At 50.0% G+C, this 27,820-nt stretch overlaps 2 protein-coding genes across 8 annotated transcripts in view; one reads left to right on the top strand and one right to left on the bottom strand.

Moving 5' to 3' along the window:
- The window catches only part of Szrd1 (SUZ RNA binding domain containing 1), a 33,884-nt gene extending 26,075 nt beyond the window's left edge, over window positions 1-7,809 (top strand). Inside the window, exons 2-4 of the mRNA XM_070037037.1 lie at window positions 1,881-1,930; window positions 3,583-3,837; window positions 4,805-7,809. Of these exons, the coding sequence (XP_069893138.1) occupies window positions 1,881-1,930; window positions 3,583-3,837; window positions 4,805-4,907 (408 nt within the window). The 3' untranslated portion in view covers window positions 4,908-7,809. The remainder of the gene's footprint in view (window positions 1-1,880; window positions 1,931-3,582; window positions 3,838-4,804) is intronic.
- The window catches only part of Spata21 (spermatogenesis associated 21), a 30,209-nt gene continuing 10,179 nt past the window's right edge, over window positions 7,791-27,820 (bottom strand). For 2 of the 7 annotated variants that reach the window (XM_070037848.1, XM_070037849.1), the window contains 11 exons: window positions 25,806-25,953; window positions 21,756-22,024; window positions 21,427-21,472; window positions 18,390-18,847; window positions 17,861-17,946; window positions 16,332-16,469; window positions 15,410-15,481; window positions 15,175-15,292; window positions 10,544-10,719; window positions 9,152-9,329; window positions 8,145-8,477 (listed from right to left, as the gene is read on the bottom strand). In XM_070037848.1, the coding sequence (XP_069893949.1) occupies window positions 8,381-8,477; window positions 9,152-9,329; window positions 10,544-10,719; window positions 15,175-15,292; window positions 15,410-15,481; window positions 16,332-16,469; window positions 17,861-17,946; window positions 18,390-18,847; window positions 21,427-21,472; window positions 21,756-22,024; window positions 25,806-25,953 (1,786 nt within the window). In that variant the 3' untranslated portion in view covers window positions 8,145-8,380. Of the gene's footprint in view, window positions 7,896-8,143; window positions 8,478-9,151; window positions 9,330-10,543; window positions 10,720-15,174; window positions 15,293-15,409; window positions 15,482-16,331; window positions 16,470-17,860; window positions 17,947-18,389; window positions 18,848-21,426; window positions 21,473-21,755; window positions 22,025-25,805; window positions 25,954-27,820 lie in introns of those variants that run through there. The other 5 variants (XM_070037846.1, XM_070037847.1, XM_070037851.1 and 2 more) reach the window with 4 other exon arrangements.

The following is a 27,820-nucleotide window of genomic DNA, read 5'->3' as shown; positions in this document are numbered from 1 at the left end:
AATCTGTACTGTGTGGGGCTGGGAAGGTGGCTCGGTGATAGAGCGCTTGCCTTGCATGCATACGGCCCTGAGTTTGATTCCTCAGCACCACATAAACAGAAAATGCCGGAAGTGCTGCTGTGACTCAAGTGCTAGCCTTGAGCTGAAGAGCTGAGGGACAGCGCCTAGGCCCAGAGTTCAGGCCCCCACAACCACCACCACCAACAACAACAACAAAAAATTTGTACTGTAGCTGGGTACCAGTTGGCTCATGCCTATCATCCTAGCTATTAAGAAGGCTGAGATCTCAGGATCTGTTCAAAGCCAGCCATGAGACTCTTATCTCCAATAAACTACCAGAATACCAGAAGGGGCACTGTGGCTCAAGCACTAGAGTGCTAGCCTTGAGCTGAAGGGCTGAGGGACAGTGCCCAGGCCCAGAGTTCAAGCCCCACGACCAACAACAAAAAAATCTGTACTGTGTAAATCAGCACTTCCCAGCCTTGGCACTATTGACTTAATAGTGGGGGCTGGCCTGTGCCTTGTGTGATGTTTAACAGCTTCTCTGCCTCCTCAGTAGCATATTCTCCTGATAGTGACAACCAAAAATGTTTAGACCTTAACAGATGGCCTGAGGGAGAATTATTGTCAATCTGCTCTCCAGAGAAACATAGTTTTATACAGTTAGTCCCTCTAATAAGCTAAGTGGTCTCACTCCTGAGATGTTTTCCTTCTTCCTTTTTTTTGGGTGGTACTGGGATTTGAACTTAGGACCTAGTACTTAGTACTCTACCATTTGAATCAGGTCTCCTGTCCTTGAACTTGTGATTCTCCTGCCTCAGCTTCTTATTCTACCATATCCAGCTGAGGGGGACAGCAATGGAAACTAAAGGAAGACGTGTACATATGTGCAGGCATACAAACACCCAGTGTAGAAAGGTATCCAGAGTTCTTGGTTCTGGGATCAGAGAGTTTAGACTGCCATGGGCAATTAGGCCCTGACCATGACTGGGCCTGCCCAGCCTGGCTCTGCCCTGCTGTGGTAGGAGTTCAGGCCAGAATGTGTTGAATACTTCTCAGCACTTCTCCTTTTTGCTTTTGTCTCTAATGGTGGCTTTGTGTTAATCAGGACCTGCCAAGCTTTTGTTTCCAGAGAAATTCCACTGTCTTCCCTTCTTCAGCTCCCCAGTGTCCATCTGGGGACTTCAGTTCCACAAACATCATGCTTTTGTTTTACTCTAGGCCTTTTGCTAGGTAAGGGTCACCTGAGAAATAGATTGTGAAGTTGTTGATACATTAGCTCTGAAGGGATGCACAGGGAGTTTCCCTCTGAGGGTCAGTTGACAGCCTGTTTCTCAGAAGCAGAGAAGACTTCACAGGGAGGAAGCATCTGGGTTGTGCAGGCCAGGTGGGAATTTGTGAGGGGCAGAACCACAGCATATTGGGTTTTGAGGTCTGGTAGATAGCTTGTACTGCTGTATTGTCAAAAAGAAACAGGAGAGGAGGAGGTATGGGTGGGCTAGGGATGCTTGGAGCCCAGACATGGCCCTTTGAGCAGATGAAGGGTATTTAAGTGTGGAAGTAATGTGGTCAGATTTATATTGAGAAAGTTTTTTGGAGTGTCTTTGTAAAGGCCAAGCCAAGACACAAGCTGGAGACTGTGCAAAGGAAGAGTCCACCTGCGCAGTGAGATCTCGAGCTCTTGCTGCAGTCACGGGGCTAACGGGGGATGGACTGTGGAGGGATGGTCCATGAACCCCAGTCTAGCCCTGTCCATCACCTCAAAGGACAGTCATGTCCCTGGCTAAAGAGAGCATACTGCCCTTAGCTTTGAAAATACTTAAAGATTTTATTTGAGAGAGATTTTTTTTCCACTTTTTATATACATTTTTTTCCTCTAGGAAATAGACAGACGGTTGGAAAAAAAACTGAAGATCACACAAAAGGAGAGGTAAGGCTGCTGTCTGGTGTGAGGGCTTGAGCCCTCTGCTGCTGGAAAGCTGGCCGCGGTGCTCTCCAGCTGGCTGTTAGGGTTAGCAGGTCAGGCTCCCGGGCAGCCAGCCCGCCTTTCCCTCCAACTGGAAACCAGGACATGGTGACTGGAGGCTTTGGGATGAGGTGGGGGTGTTGTGTCTGCCTCACCTCAGTGGGCCCCCTGTGTGAGGTCACCTGATGGCAAGTGGGAGGTGACTAGTTGTACTGGTGGCCAGGTTTGGGTTTTGGCCTTGGTTGTGCCTACTTGCTGAGATTGGAGCAGTTGTTTCCCTCTTTGGACCTGTCTCTTCTTCCATGACAGAGAGACTTTGGACAAATGATTTATCTGGGTCTCATTGATTGGGGGGTTTAGAATATGGAGGTGTTCTAGAAGGAAAGATTATAGTAAGTTCTGAGAAGACCTTTAGGGATAGCTTTGCTTCCCACCAATGCACCAGAAAAAGTAGATTTTTTTAGTAGGTCAAGGTTCACTTTGGGTTTAGGTGCCTGTCATTTTTCTCTTGTCCTTGGGGACAAGAGACAGGAAGGAGGGTAGATCTTTGGATTTGCTTACCAGGCTGCACAGTTGACCCCAGGGGACTCTTGGGTGCTACCTGCCATTGGCTTTCTGGTTCCTTGCCCGGGAGATCAGACTGCTGGTTTCTTGTTTGTTTGTCTCAGGAACTTCTCCTGGTCACAGGCCCCTTTGCATTTGGTTTCAGTCCTGCCTAGTTCACCCTGGAAACAGTTTGCTGCCTCCATCACCTCTGCTCCTGATAACCTGGGCTCTGGAAAAGGCCCCTGCCGGCCTTCTTGGTTCTAAAGAGAAGCTAGTTGACTGCTTTGGGAGGGTCCTGGTGGCTGGTATGGGTGGTCATTTCTGCCTCAGTCCCTTTCTCTTCCTGTGGCTTTTGTTTTCTTCCCTTGCTGTGTTGCTTTCCCTCCCTGTGTTTATGAGTTCCACCTCTCCTTGTGGCACGTGGCCTTGATGTGTCCACCTACCAGCCTTGGACAACGCTCTTTATTTTTTTTTGAGACAAAAAAGCACTGTTTCTAGGGTCAGCCTTCATTCCTCCAGCCCCGCCGCTGTAGAGCAGAGCCCAGAACCTTGGTAAAGGCGGCTTCTCCGCCAGGAGCCCTTTTGAACCAGTGATTTCATTGTCTGCTATAGTTTGTCTCTGGGAGACACAGGGCACTCGCCAGAAGGCACGGGCAGTTTGGTAAAACCTGTCTTGGTTCCAGGCAGAGATGGTGTAGCAGACTCCCGTGTAATGTTTGGCTTGAGTGCATGCAGAGGAAAGCCCGGCTGAGGCCCCAACTCTTATACTCTGGTCTGTGTAGGGAAGTTACTGGATCTAGACATGGAATGTTTGTCTGTGATGCATGTGGGGAGGAAGGCCCAGGACACGGTGGTGAGCTGGCCCTGCCTGCCAGAGGTTAGGTCCGTGGGGCAGTTATATGCTGTAGAGCTCATGGCAAGGCTTCTTTCTGGAGGGACATCTGTGAGGAGTGGTTATTTGGGTATCTGGTCAGAGGCCAGATGATTTAGTTAGTAGGAAGGGAGAGAGCATAGAGGGTGGTATGGGATGTGGAGATAAGATTTGTGAAGCTCTGTTTGCTCTTTGTCAGCAGGAAATCCAAGTCTCCTCCCAAAGTGCCCATTGTGATTCAAGACGATAGCCTTCCCACGGGGCCCCCTCCACAGATCCGCATCCTCAAGAGGCCCACCAGCAACGGCGTGGTCAGCAGCCCCAACTCCACCAGCAGGCCTGCCCTTCCAGTCAAGTCCTTAGCACAGAGGGAGGCTGAGTACGCCGAGGCCCGGAAGCGGATCCTGGGTAGCGCCAGCCCTGAGGAGGAGCAGGAAAAACCCATCCTCGACAGGTAAGTGCAGCAGACCTGGCTGATCATATCCCAGAAGGAGAAGTACCTGCCAGACTTGGCCAGTTGGGGTTTGCTGGCCAGCTGCCTGCCCAGTCTACAGGCACCAGGGGCACTGCTACACAGAGGTAAAAGGTATGGGCTTTGAGTCAGGTCTGCTACTTCTTAGGTTAGTAGGACTTCCCTGAAGCCTACTCTGAGAAATGGCATCTTGGGAATACCAAGTGACGTGAATCGCTAAGCAAGTACGGTAGGGTGGCGAGCCTACCTGACACCAGTGTCCGGGAAGTGCTTCTGCGTTGCCTGGTGTTCCTAGGAGCTACTGGGTTGGGGTTTTTTAAATTTTCTAACTCCTTTTTTCATCTTGGGATTTTCTCATGCTGGGGTTTTCCTGAAGGCTGCATCATAACATTTTGTTGCTTCCTGGCAAAGGAGTATTTGTTAGATTCTACTCTTAACTTTGAATAGTTTCTTTGGCTTGGTCTTCTGAGACTTGAATTATCTGTGCTTTCCTTGTTTTAAATTCATTGTTTTCTTCTCTCAGAATAGAAAGTTTACTTCCTTTAGTCTTCTCTAGGAATAGGGTCCAATCAGTAGCCACATGGTTTGGAAAGAAGCAGGAGACAGAATAGAGGGTTATGGGTCATCTGAGCTTGAGGCTGGGGCTCCACCCAGTCCAGCACTAGAGACTGTACCATGTAGCTCTATGACAGCCATGGCCACGGCCCTGAACAGGATGGGCCCTGAGCACATTCTGCCTACAAATTGAGTAATGGCAAGCCAAATGGTAAATACTGTAGCTGCTAGAGGCGAGGTGGTTGGAGTCTGCTTGCCACAGAAGCAGCCTTTTACAGCCAGAGCTAGCTGGTAGCCACTGTGGTGTCTACAAGCATGGTGGATTTTTTTTTTTTTTTAATTTGGGGTTATCTCTTCTATCTTTCTACAAGCTATACTCTGATCTTTTCTTCAGGCCAACCAGGATCTCCCAACCCGAAGACAGCAGGCAGCCCAGTAATGTGATCAGACAGCCTTTGGGTCCTGATGGGTCACAAGGCTTTAAACAGCGAAGATAAATGCAGGCAAGAAAGGATGCCACCATTGCCACCATCACCGCCTCCTGGGTCTTCTGCCATGGGTCGCACGGCCATGGCAGACAGCTGGACTTGAGCAGAGGGAACGACCTAACTTACTTGCACTGTGATCCCCCTTGCTCCGCCCACTGTGACCTTGAACCCCATGCACTGTGACTTCCTTCTCCCCCCTTCCCACTGTGATTGGCACGTCGACAAGGGCTGTCCCAAGTCAATGGAAGGGGAAAGGGTGGAAACTAGGGGAGGGCTGGGGGGACCCACTAAGGACTCAAGAGTAGAGAGTCAGACAGTGCCACATGGCCACTTGGGGCAAAGCCAGTGCCAGCAATAACAGTTTATCATGCTCATTAATTTGGGATCTCAAAACACAAATGAGAACTCCTGCCCACCCACCCCTAAGTGCGTGTCTTCATCGCTTAAAAGTAAGTTCCATTTGAAAATATCCTTTTCTTTTTATTTTTCTTCCTATTTTTGTTTTTACAAATACCTGATTTGCAGGAAAAAGTGCATGGGAGGGGTTTTAGCAGTTTAATGAATTTTTAATTGAGAAAGGGTAGTTTAATAGTCTACTTTTAAAATGTTTCTGGAAATTTTGCTAGAAACATTAACCCAATAGAATTTTGGTGAGCTTAGCTTCTATACTCCTACTGCTGCCCAGAAAAGGGGCAGGGCTGAATAGCCCCAGGATAGATGAGCACCCCATGCCTATATTCCCTCCTCCAGCTAAGCCCTGGGTGGCTTGGCCCTGCCTGGGAAGAGACTAGCTATCCAGGCTCCAAGAGCCTGGAGAAGATGCAGCCCCCTTCCTGCCTAGTATTTTGGGAGATGGGGAAAGTGATCGACTTACCCTCCCCCAGTCCCTCAGGGTGGCTCCCTACCAGCCAGACCTGCTACTTGTAGAGAACGAAAAGGCCCTGGGAGTGAGACAGCACTCCTGGGCTGAGAAGCAAGAGGTGTGAGGTTGTTCAGTGTTTGCCATCAGCATATGACAGGAGAAAGCCTGGCTCTAAGACTCCAGGCCTTCAGCCTAGTGACAGAAGATAGAGCTGTCCAGCCAGGCTGGAACTCTTGGGGTCTTGTGGTGCTCCATCTGTTTGATGGCTCCAACTTGGTAACTAAATCTGATAACGTCCTGTGTGAAATCAGTACCATGAGAGAGGACCAGTCTGAATAAAGTTTCATTGCAAAGATGGATGCCCAGCTGGTTCAGAGAAGGCTGGTTCAGGCTGTCCTAATCCCCTTTTCCAGAGCTTGTGCCTGGAATGAAGACAGTGTCTCCTGTCTCTGGAACCTGTTTGGCTCTTTGGGCAGGGGCAGCTGTCCAGGGCAGTTGTGTGTGGGCAGCCTGGCTCTTTGCAGGTGCTCTGATCTCTACCAGTGTACTATGCCATCCAGACAGCCCCTCTACCCATAGACGGGTTTTGGAATGGCTGGTGTAGTTTGGGATTAGGGCAGCCGAAATGGCCAGGTTTTGCAGGTTCAGTCTGCCTTGGCTTCACCTGGCTACCAAGCCTTGCCCTGTAGCAGTGGTAGACAGGGTCCTGTTGTGTCCCTTGACATCTTCCCCTTAGGAGAAACTGAGTCACAGCACAGCCCAGAACTGTGAAACCAGGAGTTGTCTGCGTGTGGGCTAGAACGAGCCTCCATCTGTAAGAGGAGCCATCACCCCCAGGAGTGGCTGCTAGCTCAGAGTCCACTGCCCTGACCAAGTGTTCACCCCTCCCTGCAATAATAGTGGTTCCTGACTGAGGTGAGACTGTCCTCTGAGGTGGAGATGTGTGCAGAGGTGGCCCAGGTGGGAAGGCCCAGGGATGATGGCTCAGTTCACAGGGCCACCTGGGCCTGCTGCATACCCCTGGTGGGAGCTGAGGGCAGGCAGGCACTGGCTGGTGGGTGTCTGCATTGAGAACGTGCAGGGTGGCACCTACCTCCCTCAGCCAAAGACAGGGCTTTGCCCACAGTGTGCCTGTCCCTGCTGCCCAGCTGCCATGCCTTTGGCTTCCTAGACAGAGAGGTGGCAGGCAAAATGAGCGAAAGGGAAAACAGGAAACTGATGTGTTGGGGGAGGTGGGAGATGAAATGGAGAACGGTTTGGGTTTTGTATGTGTGTGGTTTGTTGTTTTCCTTTTCTTTTTTCTTTTTTTCTTTTTTTTCCCCTCAATTTGGTAGTTGTCTGTAACTTTCCTTAAGTGCTTTTTTTTTTTTTTTTTTTTTAAGCAAGTTGCAGGCTTTGGCTTGGAAATCCCCAGGGGGTAAGGGGCAGGAACCTGAGGCTGCTGCCCCTTTATCTGCCTTCATGGTACTGTCCCTTCCTCCAGCTCCTCTGGACCCCATGAGCCAGGCCTCAGCCCTTCCAGCTAACCACTTCCCATGAGCCACTACTCTGATGTCAGCCTATAACCAAAGGAGCTGGGGGTCCGGGCCTGGTGACCAGCCCTTCTCAGCCCCCTCACTCAGGGTGCTCCCCACCTGCAGGCAGGAGGCAACACCCTATCTGCTGCCATCAGCCCCTTCCAGAGCCCACTTGCCCTGCCCGGCCCTGCCCTGCCCTGCCATACCCTGCTCTACCCCGTCTGGGGTTGCTGTGCTCAGGGAGGGGCCGGCAGGGCTACACCCAGCCTCCTGGTAAACAGAGACTCAAGAAACCTTCAGGGTCCTGTTTCTGGTTGTATGACTCCAGGGGTGCACATGGTCCCCTTGAGTGTCTGAACCGATGGGGGTAGGTGGGAGGGCTGCACCCCAGGCGGTCCTGTTCTGCTGTTGTAGTAGGCAGCTGCCTCTCCCCAGTCCCCACCCCCCGCCCCCGCCCTGCCCCGCGGGCTCCTGAGTCGGCAGATTAAGCATTTTATAAATTGTATTTTAAATACATGTTTTAAACTTGTCAGATCCTTGTCCTTATTTCCATTTCTGGCTTTCCGCCTCTTGCTGTGGCTGTGTGTTGAACTTGGAGGAGCAGTAGCTCCTTAAATCCTGCAAGAAAAATGAGTAGATGGGTAGGGAAGGACCAGGTGGTGTGGGTTAGAGGACAAGTGCTCATGGAAAGGGGACCCTTGGCCCCTGGGTTCGGTTGAGAAGACCAGCTGAAGTGCACCCCTTACCTCAAGCCCATACGTGCAGGCCTTCCCTTTTCAGAGGCCAAGGCCTTGACTTCTTGGGTACTAGGTTTATGTATACAACCGACTTTGTGGCACCCCAACCCAAGGTGGGGCAACACTCTGATCTGAGGAGGGATCCAGCTTTCTTTGAGAGTGCACACAGATTTTATTCCAAAGGCCAGCTGCTCAGGAACCCCAACCCTGGGTAGGTCACTGAAGCCAGTGCCCTTAGGGATTGAGCAGTGAAACTGGGGGTCTTTGGCACCAGGCATAAGAGACTTGAGGTTCTAGGTGTTTATTGGCTTAGCAGGCCATAAAAGCAAATTTCAGCAGCAGGCCCTGTCTGATGACCCTCCTGTCTCAGGCCTTGAAGTTCCCAGGGTGAAGACCCAAAAGGGTCAAGAGGGTTCGGGCTTGCACAGAGCGGAGCCACTTTTGGCTGTCAGAACTGTGTTCCCTGCAGAGAAGTGTGGGAAATACCAGAGTCCTTTTCTCAGCCCTACTGGGCCATAGGCTATTCTTATACACCTGGGGATATGGGAGCTTTCTTCTAGGAGTGGAAGGGAATTCAGGGGATACTCCCCTCTGCCCAGTTACTAAAGCCTGGTGCTCAATAAAATGGACCTTGACTTGGCAGAGAAGTAAAGTTCCCTGTATATGAAGGAAGAGCCAACACTAGCCTGATACACTGAGTTCTGGGTCCAGGAAGGCTTAAGTACTTCCGGCTTCAGTGAAACAGACCCTGGTACACAGGCCCTTCACACAAGTTTGTTTCTTCCCCTTGATCCTTTCTCCCATTTTTCCTAGCCTTCCATCTTAGAAGGATGGATTGCACAGGTAATAGGCCAGGGGCCTCATGAGAAAGAAGGTAGATGGGGTGCCAGGCACAGGTGGCTCATGCCTGTAATCCTAGCTACTCAGGAAGCTGAGATCTGAGGATCACGGTTCAAAGCCAGCCCAGGCAGGAAAGTCCATGAAACAATTAACTACCAGAAAACCAGAAGTGTTGCTGTGGTTCAAGTGGTAGAGTGCTAGCCTTGAGAGCTGAGGAACAGCACCCAGACCCACAGTTCAAGGCCCACAGCCAAAAGAAAAGAAGGTAGATGAGCCTATGGGGCCCTCAGCACCCACCTGCTTCCTTGGGGTCCCGACTGGAATAAGAAGCTACGGAGGTCGGGGCCTAGGCTGGTGGGGACACACTGGCCCAGCATGAAGTGATTGCCTAGCTTCCGACGCACCATCTTCTTGTCCATTCGAGGGCAGAGTGGGATGCAGGGTACCTGGGCATAGGGGCTCTGCAGGTTAGCAGCTGGTGGTAGGAAACAGGAAAAGGAATGCTTCAAAACATAGCCACCGGCTGGGAAGGTGGCTCAGTGGTAAAGTGCTTGCCTTGCATGCATGAGGCCCTGGGTTCGATTCCTCAGCACCACATAAGCAGGAAAAGAAAGCCGGAAGTGGTGCCGTGGCTCAAGTGATAGAGTGCTAGCCTTGAGCTGAAGAGCTGAGGGACAGCGCCCAGGCCCAGAGTTCAGGTCCCACGACCGGACCCAAAAAAAACCCCAAAAACAAAACAACAACAACAAAAAACATAGCCACCCTTGGGAGACTGGAGACCAAGCTTTGCCAACATAATGATCTTGATTGGATTTGGGTATCCCCCTGGGTTGGCAGTGGTTGGTAGTAGTACCTGTCTTGCAAGTGGATGATGAGAGTTTAGGGGTGATAAAGCACTTGGATGAACACAGTTTAAAAGATGTTACAAGCCAGCACCAGTGGCTAACCCCTGTAACCCCCGCTACTCAGGAGGCTGAGCTATGATCAAGTCTCAAAGCCAACCTGGGCAGACAATCTGAGAGCTTTATCTCCAACTAACCAGCAAACAGCTGGTAGTAGAGGCGTGGCTCAAGTGGTAGAGTGCCAGTGGTGAGAGTGTAGGGCCTAGAGTTCGTGCCTTAGTACCAACATCAAAGAAAATCTTTTTGAGGACTCCTGGCCAAGTCTGGTGAGCACATTGAGAAAGACTGCAACAGTCCCTGCTCATCACTTGGCTAATCAGTGATACCTGGGTGGGAGTGGCCCAGTAGAACATGCAGACTCCCCTTTCCAGGACACAGGCTAGGGGAAAGGGGACAGCAGGTTAAGAGTCCTCAGGTTCTTTTTCTGTCTGAGATATGGGGTAGGTATGTGACCCTAGGACAGACACCTGTACAAAGAGCCAGCACTGCAGCCCAGTCTAGTGGGTTCTCCACCAGTGTTAGGCAGCCATTGCTCATTTTTTCCGTAGCTGCTCCCTTTTCAGTCTTGGCTTTTGAGACTAGCCTTTGCTCAGCTCTTAAGACAAGAGAAGAGCCCTGTGAGGAGCCTGTAGTCAGAGCTACATGTCAGATAGTGGTGAAGAGCTCATTTAGTAAAAGCTAAGTCTGAAATAGGAAGTGCCCCCTTAGGACTGGCTTTGTGGGGATTCGGGAAAGCAGGCCAGGTGGGCGGGTGCTACTTTCCCAGCCCAGCCCACTGGGTCCTTACCATAGTTCTGCTGCTTTAGCCGGCTCAGGATCCTGAGCACCCTTCGTTCAGGGACTTCAAAGCTGTCTGCCTGCTGGGGACTGTACAAAAGCTTCTTCTTCGACCGGATCCTGCCTGTGGCTGAGTCCATCTCTCGAGTCTTGCAGATGCCTTCCTGCAACTTCTTCTTGTAGTAGCTGGGGAAGCAGTGTCCACCAGCTCAAACCAGCTGTGCCTACATTCACCCCTTCTCCTGATCCCCTATTCTGAGCCCCTGGCTAGTGGTAGCAGGATGACAAGCCCTGTTGTGGGCCTCAGTCCCAAGTAGAGGAAGGCTCTCCCCTGTCCCATGGCCTCTCTGGGACACAGGAGTCTCCTGGGTAAGACAGGGATGGAATGGTACCATCAAGCACTTGGCACCATTCACACACACATTTAGTCACTAAACTTTTTGTTTGTTTCTGTGCTGGTTCTAAGGCTTGAACTCAGAGCTTGGGCACTGTTCCTGAGTTTCTTCTGTTCAAGGCTAGCGTTCTATCACTTGAGCCACAGCTCCAATTTCAACTTTTTTTGTTGTTGTTGTTGGTTGTGGGGCTTGAACTCTGGGCTTGGGCGCTGTCCCTGCATTCTTCAGCTCAAGGTGAGCACTCTACCGCTTGAGCCACAGCACCACTTCCATTTTTTTCTAGTGGTTAATTGGAGATAAGAGTCTCACGGACTTTTCTGCCCGGGCTGTCTTTGAACTGTGATCCTCAGATCTCAGCCTCCTCAGTAGCTAGGAGTACAGGCGTGAGCCACCGGTGCCCGGCTCCACTTTCAACTTTTACTGTGATTCATTGAAGAAGAGCATCTCATGGACTTTTCTGCCCAGGTTAGCTTTGAATTGCAATCCTCAGCCCTCAGTTTCCTGAGTAGCTAGGATTGCAGGTGTGAGTCACCGGTGTCCAGCTGTTACTGAACTTTTTATTTAGATGAGCAACTATTTTCTAAACCAGCCATGTAGCCAACTAGTACTCACCCTTCCAGATTTCAGCATGAGGACCATCTACGGAAAGTATACCTTCTGCTCCTATAGACAGATCTGCCTGCTAGGCTCCAGATGCTGGCCCCACAGCCTGTGCTTGACCATCAGAACCCACAACCAACTTTCTTTTCTTTGCTCTTTACCAACCCTCCCCCATGAGTCTGCCTCATGTTCATTCAGCAAACAGTGCTGTTGGCTGCTGCCTGGGGAAGAATGGGAAGAGTTGCCACACCGGGGCTTCACAATCTCAGCCCTGCCTAACCGCCACAGCAACTGTTTCTTCACGGTTCCACCACCTTTGCTCAGGTCATCCACAGGACCTACCTAGGGTCTGCCACAGGTTGACACCTGTGCTCCTCAGGGATGACACTCAAGTCGTTCAACATGAGTAGATCACCCTTGGTCACTGGAGGTGGTGGCCAGGGTGTAAGGCTTTTTCCTTCCTTTCTTTCTTTTTTTTTTTTTTTTTTTTTGGGGGGGGGTCCGGTCGTGGGCCTGAACTCTGGGTCTGGGTGCTGTCCTTCAGCTCTTCAGCTCAAGGCTAGCACTTGAGCCACAGCGCCACTTCTGGCTTTTTTCTGCTTATGTGGTGCTGAGGAATCGAGCCCAGGGCCTCATGCATGCAAGGCAAGCGCTCTACCACTGAGCCACGTTCCCAGCCTGGCTTTTTTCCTTTCTTCCCAAGCCACCACAAAGCATTCCTCAGAATATCTTTGGGGCCATGACTCTGCAGCCCATCATTGCCTTGTTTCTACTGCAGACATCCCTCCTGCTGCTCTCCGCAGCCCTTCCCAAACCAACCACCTGGACACAGACTGGATGGGAGAGCCACACCATAAACAAAACTGACTGATGGAGCCATACCATAAATGAACAAAACCTGGGAACAGGTGGGAACTAGAAGGGTACGCTTGGAACTAGAAGAAATGGAAGAATCCTACAATTACAAATAACCAAAACTGACTCAGGAAGAAGTAGAAAACCTAAATAGTAAAGAAATAAAAGGGCTGGGAAGGTAGTTCAGTGGTAGAGTGCTTGCCTTGCATGCATGAGGCCCTGGGTTCGATTCCTCAGCACCACATAAATAGAAAAAGCCGGAAGTGGCACTGTGGCTCCAGTGGTAGAGCATTATTCATTTATTTTGGTCATGGGGCTTGAAGTTTGGGTCTGAGCACTGTCCCTCAGCTCTTCAGCTCAAGGCTATAGCGCTCTACTACTTGATCTACAGCACCACTTCTGGTTTTCTGGTGGTTAATTGGAGATAAAGTTCTAACGGACTTTACTGCCCAGTCTGGCTTTGAACCACGATCCTGTCTCAGTCTCCTGAGAGCTAGGATTACAGGTGTGAGCCACCTGATGCCTGGCAGAATCAATCTTAAATCCTCCCCCTGGGGCTCTGGTTATCTGGTCACAGGCTCACCCTTTTCTGTGGTCTGAACCCTAGCCAAGGAAATATTGGAGGAGGGCCTTTGAGGGGCTCCACTCTGATACCTAATTGGTGCATACTAGAAAGCAAATCCTTATTACATCTTTATTCCTGAGAAGGAAGATACACAGGGATACCTTTTATCCCCAGCTGCTGTCTGCCTAGGGCTAGTTGCCTATCTGGCATAGCAGGAGGTGTGGGCTTGGGCTCAAGGCAGCTCTCTAGAGAGGGCTGGAGTGCAGGTGTTGGGATCAGACAGAAGGAAGCCATGCCCTTTTAAGAATGTAAGTCAGGGCTGGGAATGTGGCTAGAGTGCTTGCCTAGCATGCATGAAGCCCTGGGTTCAATTCCTCAGTACCACATACACAGAAAAAGAAGTGACATTGTGGCTCAAGTGGTAGAGCACTAACCTTGAGCAGAAGCTCAGGCCACGAGTTCAAGTCCCATGACTGGCAAAAAGAAAAAAAAGTGGGGCACTGGTGGCCCACACCTATAATCCTAACTACTCAGGATTCTGATATCTGAGGATCACGGTTTGAAGCCAGCTGGGACAGGAAAGTGTCTAGGACTATCTCCAATTAATCAAGAAAAAGCCAGAAGTAGTGCTATGGCTCAAGTAGTAGAGTGCTAACATTGAGCAGAAGGAGCTCAAGGATAGTGCCTGGGTCCAGAGTTCAAGCCCCAGGAGCAGTCCCTACCCCAATATCCCACCCCCCAAAAAAAATATTGAGACCAAAAAGTTTAAAAACTTGCCAGGCGCCAGTGACTCATGCCTATAATCCTAGCCTCTCAGAAGGCTGAGATCTGAGGATTACAGTTCAAAGCCAGCCTGGGCAAGAAAGTCATGAGACTCTTATCTCCAATTAACCACCAGAAAACCAGAAGTGGTGCTGTGGCTCAAGTGGTAGCGCGCTATCCTTGAGCTGAAGAGCTGAGGGACAGCGCCCAGGCCCAGAGTTCAAGACCCACGACCACCAACAACAACGAAAGTTTAAAAACTTAATTCTGGAGAGAAATTCTTTTTTTTTTTTTTTTAGGGGGGGTCCAGTCGTGGGGCCTGAACTCTGGGCCTGGGCACTGTCCCTCAGCTCTTCAGCTCAAGGCTAGTGATCTACCACTTGAGCCACAGCGCCACTTCTGGGTTTTTTCTTTTTGCTTATGTGGTACTGAGGAATCGAACCCAGGCCTCAGGCATGCAAGGCAAATGCTCTACCACTGAGCCACCTTCTCAGCTCTGGAGAGAAATTCTTTTTTTTTTTTTTTTTTGGTCAGCCGTGGGGCTTGAACTCTGGGCCTGGGCGCTGTCCCTCAGCTCTTCAGCTCAAGGCGAGCGCTCTACCACTTGAGCTACAGCGCCACTTCCGGTTTTTCTGGGTTATTGGAGATAGGAGTCTCACGGTCTCTCCTGCCCGGGCTGGCTTTGAACCGCGATCCTCAGATCTCAGCCTCCTGAGTAGCTAGGATTACAGGCGTGAGCCACCAGCGCCCTGCTGGAGAGAAATTCTTGACCATAGGTTCCTAGAGACAAGAATAGTTGCTGGGGGGCTGGGAAGGTGGCTCAGTGGTAGAGCGCTTGCATTGCACGCATGAGGCCCTGGGTTCGATTCCCCAGCACCACATAAGCAAAAAAAAAAAAAAAAAAAAAGTCAGAAGTGGCGCTGTGGCTCAAGTGGTAGAATGCTAGCCTTGAGCTGAAGAGCTGAGGGACAGTGCCCAGGCCCAGAGTTCAGACCCCACGACCGGACCCAAAAAAAAAGAAAAAAAAGGAATATTTGCTGGAAATTGAACATAGCCTCATGTTTAAAGGTCTTATGATAGTCATGTTGCATAATAGTGTCTCTATAGTGCACATGATAAATGATCTACAGCTGTGCACACACACAAATAACTGCTGTGCTTCTTAGGAGAGTGTAATATGGGCTGCACACTACCATCATTTCCATGTGGAGAGTCTCCCTGAACTTCCAAACACACAGAAATAGACAGGTGGAGAGATAAAGCCTTACTAATACCCTTTGGTCTCCTAGATCCAGCCATTCCTGAAGCTCAGACCAGTTATTTAAGGTGATACATTTGCCTGCTTTTACTGGAATTTTTCTCATCTGCAACTAAGAGTCCTGTCAAAAATCTTCTGTTGTCAAAACATTAGATTCCACCATTATGCTACCACCCTCCATATCCAGTGCTCCAATCCCAACTCACTTTGTGATCTCCTCCAAGGCTGACTCCGGTAGGGCCAACATCTCCACGAGCAGAGACAGGATCTCAAAGAGCAGTGTGTGAGGGTTCGGCGGGGCGGTGTCCGTCGGGGGATTGTGTTCTGGTACATAGGATGGGGTGGTTACTGTTACCATTGGAGGACCCCTGGGTATCCTACCCCTGTCTGCCTCCAGATCCCTCCTTCAGCTCTGAGTGGCTTGAACTTGTCCCTGCTCACCCACAGAACAGAAGAAGCGCCTGGTATCCGTCATCACAGCCAAGAAGTCTTTGAAGTCCACGTGTCCATCTCCTGAGTGGGCCAGAGGGGTGACAGGGTGGCCAGGGACCTTCTAGAGCAACCCTGGCCATGGCACTAGCCTTCACTCATTGGGTGTGATTGTAAAAGTAATGCAGGTTCAAGGCAGAAAAATATAGAAAGGAGAAAGAAAACTAAATTCTGAGTTAGAAGCTACGGGTCTGTGATCAAATCTCAGGTCTACCACTTCTTGCCCAGTTGACTTTGACTAAGTCTTTTAACCCTAGGAAGCTTTAGTTTCCTCATCTCTAAAGGGTATATGCTCATGGGCTGGGAATATGGTTTAATGGTATGAGTGTTTGCCTAGCATACATGAAGCCCTGGGTTGGATTCCTCAGTACCACATAAACAGAAAAAGCCAGAAGTGGTTCTGTGGCTCTAGTGGTAGAGTGCTAGCCTTTAGCAAAAGAAGTCCAGGGACAGTGTTCAGACCCTGAGTTCAGGCCCCAGAACTGGCAAAAAAAAAAAAAAAAAAGGTATATGATCACATCTCACAGGAGATAAAGCAGAGGCTGGGGGCTCACATCTGCAGTCTAGCTACTTAGGAGGCTGAGATCCTTAGATCTCATGGTTTGAAGCCAGCCCAGGCGGAAAAGTCCCTGTGAGACCCTTATCTCCAATTAACCACTAAAAAACCAGAAGTAGTCCATGGGTCAAAATAGTAGAGCGACAGCTTTGAGCAAAACAGCTCAGGGCCAGTGTGTAGGCCCTGAGTTTAAGCCTTATGACCAGCAAAAAACTAGACAAAAACAAAACAAAAAGCATGGGTTGTTCAAGCGGGAAAGCCCCTGCGCCCAGGCAGACCCAACCTGGGGCTCAGAGTGAAGCCCCCTGCCCTGCTTACCATTGACATCAGCACTCATCAGCGCGTCCTCTACCTGGGCCTGTGTCAGGGTGAAGCCCATAAGGAACAGGATGTTTTTCAGGCTCTCTGCGTCCACCTCACCAGGGCCGTTGAAAATGTCGAAGTAGCTGCGGAAGGCTGATAGGGGGGGCAGGCTTACCCCAGGCACAGGGTGGGCCTTGCTGCCCCTGTCCATCCCACCCACAGCTCATTAAAATAGCAAAGCAGGGGCTGGGAAGGTGGCTCAGTGGTAGAGCGCTTGCCTTGCATGCATGAGGCCCTGGGTTCGATTCCTCAGCACCACATAAGCAAAAAGAAAAAAGCCGGAAGTGGCACTGGGTGGCTCAAGTGGTAGAGTGCTAGCCTTGAGCTGAAGAGCTGAGGGACAGTGCCCAGGCCCAGAGTTCAGGCCCCACAACCGGACCCAAAAAATAAAAAAATAGCAAAGCAAACTGAGGGATAGTGGCTCAGGCCTACAATCCTAGCTACTTAGGAGGCTGAGTTCTAAGGATCATGGTCCAAAGCCAGTCCAGGCGGGAAAGACCATGAAAATCCTATCTCCACTGAGAAGTGGAGCTGTGATTAGGAGGTAGAGTGCTAGCCTTGAGCATAAAAGCTCAGGGACAGCACCCAGTCCCTGAGTTCAAGCCCCAGGACCAGCACACACACACACATCTCTACCAAAACCAAAAAAAGCCACAGGGATGAAAGCAGTCGGCTCATTTCTTGCCTGACAAAGACTGGTGAGCCTTGGAGATGGAAATGTTGCATCTCCATGACAACAGGGCTAGCTTATTGTTTGTGAGTAGCTCAAGAAGGTAGAGCTGTACTTAGGAAAACATCTTGACCCCTGGCTCCCAAATGACATGGGATGTTCAAGGCAGGGTCTCACTGTATAGCCTAGGTTGGCCTCTACTAGAGACCCTCCTGCTTCAGCCTTCTGAGCGCTGGGATTACAGAATTGTATCACCATGCCTAGCAGCCTAGGGAATTTAACGCTAAAAATAGAGTTTTAAGGATGTTACAGCAGACTTGAATGCATTCAGGAAGGACGAGGAAGGGACCATGCTAGTCAGAGTTTGGGGAGGAGTGGGGGATGGGCAGACATATTCTAGGGCCCAGACAGAGTGGTGAGGAGCTCACCACGTGATGTCCCTCCCAAGAACCCTAGAGAGGAGAGGGCACTGCTCCTCACCCAGGATGGAGGTTCAGAACTTTTTAACTTTCGGATGAGTGGTACGCAGAAGCCTGCCTAGGGCTGGTTACAAGCAGAGCCACTGTATGGGACCAGGGGGCCCTCTGCCCTACGAGCTGTCCCCAGAGAGGATACATGCAGGAACACGGAGTAGAGGAGGCAGAAGAGGCCTCAGAGTCTGCAGCTCTCTCCCCTTGAGGCGGCTCTGGGGACCCCCAGCACACCCCAGAGTTTTAAGGATCCGGTGGGAGTGGCCTTGCGGGTTGCCGTCCCCCCTGCCCTGCCCGGTGCCCAGGCTGAGTGCAGGAGACCCTGGGGCAGCTGCCCGGCCCACCTTCCTCCTGCTTGGTGGTTAGCTGCTCCTCAAACTGCTCCTCCCAGTTCTGGCACCACCGGAGGCCACGCTCTTCCATCTCCTGCCTGCAGAGGGTGACAGGCCCAGGGCAGCGCGGCCAGGGCAGCGTGCGGCTGGACCCTTCCTGCCCAGAGCTGCCCCTAGGTCGCCAGGGAGGGAAGGCAGGGCAGAAGAGGGTCATGTGACATGGGAGTGTTCTTGAAACCCTGGGGAGCAGGGAGGGGGGAAGAGAGGGGGAGGAGGGAGGAGGGGACAGGGGGACCCAGAGGAGGAGTGGGGCTGAGCTGGAGGGGCAGTGATCTAAGGGACAGAAAGAAGAGGAAGCAAGGAGAGGGGAGGGGGAAAAGGAACCAGAAGGCTGGAGTTGCTGGAGTAGGGAGCTCAGAGAAGACAGGGGAGGGTAGGAGTCAGGGACAGAGCAGGCAGACAGCGACAAGAGTATGAAGGGGACAAGGGACCCGCATCCAAACAAGGCTGAGTATAGCAGCCCTGGCCCCAGGGTTCCTACCATGCCTTAGGGTAGTTCCTCTCGTTGTGGGGCATGGGGTCTGGCCATCTCCAGGCTAGCTCCGGGTTGGGGGTCAGCAGGACTGGGCCAGGCTCTGACCCGGTGGCTGTGGCTGCCATGGGGGCAGAGGTTGGAACTGATTGCTGGGTCCACGTTGGGATGGTAGCCGAGGCCAAGATGGAAGGCTGATTCAGGGTCAGAGGTGAGGCTGGGGCTGAGTTGCTGACAGACACTGATAAGGGCATAGTCGTGGGAGTCCTAGAGGACCTCCGGGCTGCCAGAGCCCGGGCCTTCGAGGCTTTCCGGTGGGTGGCCTCCTCTTCTTCCACCTCTAGCAGGCACTTCATGAACCCCTGGAACAGGGTCCCGGGGCTCGGGGTCCCTGCAGTCACCCCAGATTCCTGCATTGACTTCTGCACATGGCCCAGTGCCACCTTCTTGCCAACGTCCCTCATCTCCTGGGGACAGGGGAGGACATATGGGAGGCCTGCAGTCCCCAAACTGACTGATAAATCTGGGGCTGCCCCTCCTCCTCTGAACCTCCTCTGAATATTCAGGATTTTTCAGCGTTGGTACTCTTCTACTTGAGCCACAGCTCCACTTCTGGGATTTTTGCTGGTTAACTGGAGATAGTCTCATAGACTTTCTTGCTCAGGCTAGCTAGCTTCAAACTGTGATCCTCAGATCTCAGCCTCCTGAGTAGTTAGTATTACAGGTGTGAGCCACCAGCACCAGCAGATTTTTGGATAGCAGCCTTGCTAATGGAGTCAGACTAAAGCTTTCAGATTTCTGCTTCTTCCAGCCTACCTGTCTACCAGGCAGCCCTGCAACAAGTCCCGTTGGCACCACCTCCAAAATCCTGTGTGCTTCCTTTCATACCTTCCACCACACCCCTGGCCTCAGTCACACACTGTCCGTCTGCCAGTGCCCTGCCCCAATTTCTGCCCTGGTCCCAGAGCCCAGTCCATTAGACAGGCAGCTACTGCAATCATGTGACGCCAGCTCAAGTCACGTCATCTCACAATATTGCCTAAAATTGGTTCATCGCTTGGCTTAGACTTGAAATGTACCCCCCCCCAGATCTTCACCCTGGCATCATGAGTGGGCACAATCTGCCCCCACACCAGCCTTTAGAATTCATCTCCCAGTGCCCCAACTCCACCTTCTTCACTCTGCCCTACCTGCTGGGCTTAGCTTTGACAAGCCTCTTTTCTCCGGGACCCTCTCCTCCTCTCCCCTATCCTCTTCCCTTCTCCCCCTCCCTACTCTTCTTCTTCTCTCCTTTTCCCTCTCCTCCCTTCTCCTTTTCCATATCGTCCACAGGATTGGGCAGGGCTGGAAAGAGGAGAAAATACTTAGGCAAAGATCACTTCCTGTTTTTCATCTGACTTCCTGTCAGCCCAGGCAGGTGCTTGCTATGATTCCCACCCACTCATTCACCACCAGGTTCATGTTGAGTACCTACTGTGTGCCGGACATTGTTTTAGGCACAGAGCATGCAGTGGTGATTAACAGTCCATGTTAGTAACACAGAGTGAATAACACAGAATAACATAGTAAGTAACATATTCTGTTCTAGATAATAAGTAGGCTTATAAATGAGTATAATCATGTCACATAAGTACTACATGGTCCTACATTATCCTTAATGTGAAAGTGCTGCTGGCAAGCTATTTTGGGGTAGCCATCAAAGACTGCTAAGAAACTAACATTTAAACTGAAACTTTGCTGACTTGTGTAGAGTCAGCCATGAGAATATCTATGGGTACATTTCAGGCACAGGGATAGCTTGTGCAAGGGCCCTAAGGTATAAATAAGTGTTGTATATCCAATAAATAGAAATCTCACCAAACGTGGTCATAAAGCCTTATGGCTTTTGGTCTTACTCTAAGAGGATGCAGCCTGGATCAGGGTGATGAGGAAGGGAAGGCAGGAGAGAGGCGGAGGCAGGATTTACTTCGTAGGCAGTGCTCTGTAGGGCTTCCTGATATGCCAGATTATAAGGATTATTGGGGGGGGGAGAATCAGAAATGTCTGGCTTGCTGAGATGAGGAAGACTGGACCTGCAGCAGCTGTGAGGTGGGAACATGGTGTCCTGCCCTGGACTCATTCAGAATGAGGAGAGAACTCCCCTCCACAGAACTCAGCCAGGCAGCAGGCTACAAGAGCCTGGGATTTACACAGGGTCTGAGATCTGATCACATTTAAAGCCAGCCCAGGCAGGAAAATCCACAAGACTCTTACGTACAATTAACTAACAAAAAGCGAAGAGTGCCAGCCTTGAGCAAAACAGCTGAGGAACAGCACCAAGGCCCCAAGTTCAACCAGTACCAGGATACAGAAAGGAAGAAGCAGCTGGGCGCCGGTGGCTCACACCCATAATCCTAGCTGAGATGTCAGCTAGAGATCCTGGCTGAGATCGGAGGATCGAGGTTCAAAGCCAGCCTGGGCAGGAAAGTCCATGAGACTCTTATCTCCAATAAACCACCAGAAAACCAGAAATGGTGTTGTGGCTCAAGTGGTAGAGCGCTAGCCTTGAACTGAAGAGCTCAGGGACAGCGCCAGGCCCAGTTCAAGCCCCACAACTGACAAAAAAAAAAAAAAAGGAAGGAAAAAAAGGGGGGATGGGGAAGAATTGGGGAGGTGGGGAGAGAAGGGATGGTAGGGGAAAAAAAAGGAGGAGGTAACAGTGCTCAGTAGGAAATCTACTCATTACCTAATCCGTACAGTATCTTTACAATAAAAAATATATATTAAAAAAGGGAAATGGCAGGGTGGGGCCAGCCTCCAGGTATTCAGGGAAGTGCTGGCTAAGGGCACGTTGTGGAAGAATTCATGCTGGTGTGGAACCACAAGTGTCATCCTCACACGTGTGCAATCACATGTCATGCTCTTACACACAGGCTCATACTGCACCTCCCCCCTCCCCCATTTGATGCCCAGCGCCATCCTATTTCTGTCTTTGCCCTTCTTTGTTCTGATTCCCTGTCAGCCCACACCCTGTTCCCCATTCCCATCCCCTACTGGTCCTACTTACTGGCAGAAGAGGCTCTGGCGCTGGCTGGTCCTCCATAGCCTTGCCCCTAGAGAGGGGAGAGACCCCAGCAGAGGGGCTCAGCTCAAGGTTGCCCCTTGTGCCCACCTCTAAGCCTCCCAGGATGCTCCATCCCCCCAACCCGCCTCTCATGTTCTCATGCACACCAGCCACCAAGCAAAAGATGGTGCCGATGGGGAGACTGAGGCCCAGAAGTTCAGGAATTGTGTGATGTTTCTACAGCAGATCACAGGGCAGCCAGCACTAGATCTTAGCCCATTTGTGCCGTAGGACGGCAGTCAGGGCAGGGGATGGCTGTGCGTGTGACCTACCCTTGCTTGTGGGCTTGAGGTTCTGGCGTGGGTGTCAAGGAGGGACTGGCTGTGGTTTCGTCTGCAGCTTCCAGGGGCATCAGCAGCATTGCTTTCTGCGAGCTGTCCTCACCTCCCCCTGGGGTGAGCTGTGGCAGAGACTCCCATGAGATGCTTCTCTCCCTGGGGACATCGTCACCCACGGACTGTCCCCAGCTGTCCAAGGTACAAGAAGACTCTGTTGATTGTGTCACATTTGACCCGTTTGCTGCCTGGTGACCTGGTGGTGACTGATAACAGACACTTATGCTGAGACCAGCGATTATGCACTATGTCCCGCCCCCTGCTGGCATCATCCCACTGAGTCCCCCAGAGCCCCTGTAAGTCTGCATTGGGCCCATCTTGTGAGGGATAAGGAAATTAAGACACAGAGAAAGTATGACCTACCCAAATTCTACTCCATGCTCCACGCCCTCCCCCTCCGCCCCCAGGCCAGGGAGAGTGAATGGGACCCCAAGAAAGCAAGAAATAAACACCATTCTTTGGGCTGGAGGCATGGCTTCAGAGAGAGAGAGCACCTGCCTAGCAACCACTAAGCCTTGAGTTCAGTTTCCAGTACTGCTGACATAATGCTCCCTGAACCCCTTAGTAGGTAGGAGATTGTGCACAGATTTCTACATGTATTACAAAGTTACTGATAAAGATGGTATATTTGAATAATCATAAGTATGTGAGTGGGACAAAACAGATTGTAGGGTGCAATGCAGCCCAGTGGTAGAGCTCCTGCCCAGGATGGGCGAAGCCCTAGGTTTAATCCCTAGCACTAAAGAGAGAATTCAGGTACATGCAAGTTGATTTGTGACAACAACTTTGAGAAAGGGTCATCTTCAATAAATGGTGGGAGAATAATTGGATAGCCACATGCAAAAAAACAAACAAACAAAAAGTGTACCACCACTGTAATCTTAGCTACTCAGGAGGTTGAGATCTGAGGATCACAGTTTGAAGCCAGCCTGGGCCAGAAAGTCTGTGAGACTCTTATCTCCAATAAACTACTCAGAAAAAGCCAAAAGCAGCCCTGTGGCTCAAGTGGTAGAGCACTAGCCTTGAGCACAAAGAAGTTCAGGGGCTTGAACTTGAATTTTTTGCCCAGGACAGGCAAAAAATAAAAATTAAAAATTAAAAAAAAATTGAAAAACTTAGGCAAGTATTTGAAGGACATTTCTCCAAAGAAGATAAACAAATATGTATGTTTTAAGTTCATGATAGCCAACCTCATTAGGTCAACCTTATAAGGAAATGCAAATTAAGACTGCAAGGAATTTCAACTACCCAGTCTCTTTGAATGCCTAAGTTTGGAAATACTGCCCTCATGCAGTGTGGGACAGCTGAGTTGAAACTGAGATCCTCATACATCGCTGGTAGGGATGCAAAATGGTCCAAACACTTGGGAGAAACATTGGCAGCTTCTTAATCATTTCTACCTACACCACCATATGATCCATGGCCCACTCAGCTATTTTCCCAAAAGCAATGAGTATGTTTGTCCAGTGTGGGTATGCATGTTCATCAAACTGGTGCTGGTAATAGTCAAAAACTGGAACCGGGCACAGGGGGCTTCGTGCCTGTAATCCTAGCTAATCAGGAAGATGAGAAGCGTCATGGTTCCAAGCCAGCCCAGGCAGGAAAGTCCATGAGATTCTGATCTCCAATGAACCACCAAAAAAGCCACAAGTGGAGCTGTGGCTCACGAGGTAGTGTGCTAGCTTTCAGCAATAAAAAGTTAAAGGACAGCACCCAGGCTCTGAGTTCAAACCCCAGCATCAGTGTGAAAAACAAAAACAAACAAAAAAACAAAAACCCCTCAAAACACCCAAGTGTTCATCACTAGGCTAATGGATAAGAATATCATGATGAATCAATACCAGGGAATACTACTCAGCAAGGAAAAGAATGAAGTGCTCATAGACATAGGAACACCTATGATTTTTAAATTAATCAGATTGAGAGGAAGAAACAGATGAATAGAATGTATGCTGGGGACAGGGGGGAAGGCATGGCTCAGTTAGTAGAGCACTAGCCAATGAGTGAAAGTGGCAGACACTGAGATTGAGTTCTGGTAAAAGAAAGGAAGAAAGAAAGAGAGAGAGAGAGAGAAGCAAAGAAGGAAGGAAGGTGCCATGCCGACCCCAGTAGAGTCTGCTTAGCATGGGAAACCATCTATCAGACCATGATAGGGGCTTCGAGACCTATCTCTGAGTTTTGGGACTTCACCGAAGTCTACCTCGGAGAATGGGGCTTTACAGAAACCTATCTCCAAGTTTTGGGACTTCACCGAAGTCTACCTCGGAGAATAGGGCTTCTAAGAGGCCTACTCCTGGGAAAAGGCTGGAAAAACCCCTGGGAAAAGATGTGTTTCTGTCTTTCTTCTCCTCATAAGAGTGCCTATCAATCTTTTACTGTTTCTGCTGTTCATTGTACTTACTCATTGTCAACGTTCCCTTATTCAAAGCTCTTTCTTAAGAGTGTTGACGACTCCAATATCTGATGAGTGTCTTAAAAATATGACTAACTCACCAGAGTTAAGTGCTACCCTGAAACCCCTCTTATGAAGGCTAGTAGACAAGCCATAAGCAAATATAAAAGTATTGGGGGTTTCACAAAGTCACTCCAGCAGAAGGAATTGTAAGAAATTTACAAGAAGCTGTAGGCGCAGCTAGAACAGAAGGAATGTATGGCAATTGCTGAGATAACTACTTAGGAGAAAGAACTTCCTGGTACTCTCATTTACTAAGAGACTTGCTAGATCTAGGCCTCCGTAACCTTATAATTAAGGCCTCTATAGAAATAAGGTAATGGTGAGATGGTGACAAACGTCGAAACCCATTATATTTCTTAGAGATAAGCCGGAAACAAGTGCCTTTCAGGCGACCAGCTGGTGACCACCTAAGAATGAAGCCCTGCAGCAAGATTGTGTAAACTTTTGCCCTTTCAGGCGACCAGCTGGTGACCATCCAAGAACGAAGCCTTGCAGCAAGATTGTGTAACCTTTTGCCCCTTTTCTTATGAAGACTTCTGTTATAAAAGTTTGTTATCCTCTGCATTAAATCGCACTCAGCACTCAGCATCCACTCCTAATGTGTGTGAGTTGTCTGTTTGCCATCTCCCCATCCTATTCCAGGTTCCTCCCCTAGGTATCCTCCGTCGTCCCGACAGAACCCGGTCCGCGGCAGGAAGGAAGGAAAAGAAAAAGAAAGAAAGGAAGGAAGGAAGGCATGCCAGGTGTCAGTGGCTCATGCTTGTAATTCTAGCTACTCAGGAGACTGAGATCTGAGGATGATGGTTCCCAACGAACCTGGGCAGAAAAGTTCATGAGACTCATAAGTTAAATTAATCAGCAAAGAGCAGGAAGTAGAGGTGTGGCTCAAGTGGTAGAGTGCTAACCTTGAGCAAAAGTGCTAAGTGAGGCCCTGAGTTCAAGTTCCAGCACACAAAAGAAAGGAAGAAAAAGAAGTGCAAGGCCCTGAGTTCAAGACCTAGTACCCGCACATGAAAGAAAAAAAAAAACATTAAATTGAATATGTGCTGTGCAAACTAGCAAGTGTGTGTCAGTCATACCTCACTAAAACTATTTTTATAAACCCCTAAAACTTACAAATAAATGAGAAGAAAAGTCTATATAAATATGTTAGGAAAAGGTACCATGCTCTAACCACGGCTGGCAAGATACGGCGAGGCCCAACTCCTATATATTATGGGGCATGGAACTGTGTCTGCTCGGTTCAGCTCAGCATGGTCCAACCTGCATGGAACCTGCCTCACCCCCCAAGACACACAGTAGGGCCTCTCTGAAATTAAGACTTAAACACTTTCAATGCAGGCCCTCTGAATATCCCCACAGACTGGGTGCTTGGCAGCTATGGCAGACCCAAGAGCTGCTGACCTGCCCTGGCTACATGTTATCTTCAACGTCCAGCACCAGTGGAGTACTTCCTGCCTTCAGTGGAAATCCCTGCCCTCAGCCTCCCAGTCCCTTCTGCCGGTAGGGTTTCCTGGGGTGGAGGTGGTTACCTGGCCGCTTTCAGTCCCTGGGTTCTTCCATGTCCCTAGCTGGTCCTTGATCTCTGTCCCCAGCTGCTGCAGCCCTCTGAGAATGGTTCCAGAGTAGCTTACGTGCAGTCCCCCAAGCCCTTCCAGGGCTGTCCAAGATGACTGCTTCCTGCAGGGAAAAATCCACAAGGGCCTCAGCTCCTAGCCTGGAGCTGGTCTCTGCTCTAATACTTCTGAATGGATCCCAGAGGCTTAACGTCTAGGAGAATGAAGGAAGATCTAGCAAAAGTTACCAAGCCACAAAGATTTTGACATTGATGGAGAAGGGGATAAGGATTTCATTTTTTTTTTTTCCCCAGACTGGGAACTTTGTATCTGACCTTTTCTTTTTTTTTTTTTTTTTTTCTTTTGTCCATCATAGGGCTTGAACTCTGGGCTTGGGCGCTGTCCCTCAGCTTTCCAGCTCAAGGCGAGCGCTCTACCGCTTGAGCCACAGTGCCACTTCCAGTTTTCTAGTGGTTTATTGGAGATAAGAGTCTCATGGACTTTCCTGCCCAGGCTGGCTTTGAACCATGATCCTCAGATCTCAGCCTCCTCAGTAGCTAGGATTACAGGCGTGAGCCACCAGCACCCAGCGAATCTGACCTTTTCTTTTGCTCACTAATTACAGCTCTACCATCAGAGCCGTGCCTCCTACCCCAAGGATTTAACTTTTGAAAGTATGCTTTATTGTTTTGCAAAGAAAAGAAAAAAGATTAGGGAAAATTGGGATCCAGAAAGATTGAGAGACTTGAGCCCAGGTCAAGTCTCTGAGACACCAAGGACAGCAGCCCGGGATTTGAATGTGTGTCTGCCTCTCTGGTCTCCTTTTCTGTAGTTCTTTAAGCTGCTCCTTATACAAATACAAGTTAATGATTTGGGGGGAGGCGTGGTTCTTAAACCAGTGTCTTCAAACAGCTGTATTTTTTTTCTAGAAACTTTCTATTTTTATTATTTTTCAATAGTTGTACTTTTATGGCAGTGCAGACCAGCACAGATTAAGACCACTTTTGAGAAAGGATAAAGGAATTTATTGCCAGCACCCCAAACCAGAATAGAGCCAGAACATTCAGATCCTGAGGGAGGGGAAGCTCTGGCTCACCCCTCACCACCCCCTCCTGCCCCGACCCCGCAGGTCCTGGGGCTTGAACTCTGGGACTGGGTACTGTACCTAAGCTTCTTTTGCTCAAAGTGAGCATTCTACCACTTGAGCCATAGTACCACTTCTGGCCTTTTTGAGAGGTTTATTGGAGATAAGAGTCTCAGAGTTTCCTTCCTGGGCTGGCTCTGAACCGTGATCCTCAGATCTCAGCCTCCTGAGTAGCTAGGATTACAGGTGTGAGCCACTGGTGCCTGGCTGGCCCTGGGTTTTATGTAAGCTGGACACACACACACACACACACACACACACACACACACACACACACACACACACACACACACACACACACACACACACACACACACACACACACACACACACACAGATCAAGTCATTCATCAGAAAGGCAAATGCCAGGTGGGGATGAAGTCAACTCCAAACCAGGTGTGCAATTTCAAAAATTACCTTGTGGGCTTTCTGTTATTGATCCAGATAACCTCACCATTTAGCCATAAACCCACATTCCGGCCTCACCTAGCCACATTCCAACAAAATGGCCTTTGCCTGGAACATAGTTACCAGGAGAGGCAACTAGGTTTACTTCAGTACAACAGGGTACCATTCCACAAAGCAGCCTCTAAGTACAGTGCATCCCGAGCCAGGTCATCTCTTTTCTCATGCATTGTTTACCTAATTTCATGGTCTATGTGATTTCATCATTTAAGATTATAGCCTAAGCCAAGTGCCAGTGGCCCACACCTGTAATCCAAGCCACTCAAGAGGCTAAGATTTGGGGATCTCAGTTTGTAGCCATCCCTGGCAGGAACGTCTGGAAGATTCTTGTTTCCAGTTCACCACTAAAAACCAAGAATGGAGATGTGGTTCAAGTGGTAGA

The sequence above is a fragment of the Dipodomys merriami genome, unplaced genomic scaffold, assembly GCF_024711535.1.
Source record: "Dipodomys merriami isolate MVZ:Mamm:240054 unplaced genomic scaffold, mDipMer1.0.p SCAF_28, whole genome shotgun sequence".
In the NCBI taxonomy this organism is placed as follows: Eukaryota; Metazoa; Chordata; class Mammalia; order Rodentia; family Heteromyidae; genus Dipodomys; species Dipodomys merriami.
This window is presented reverse-complemented; position numbering and strand designations above follow the sequence as displayed.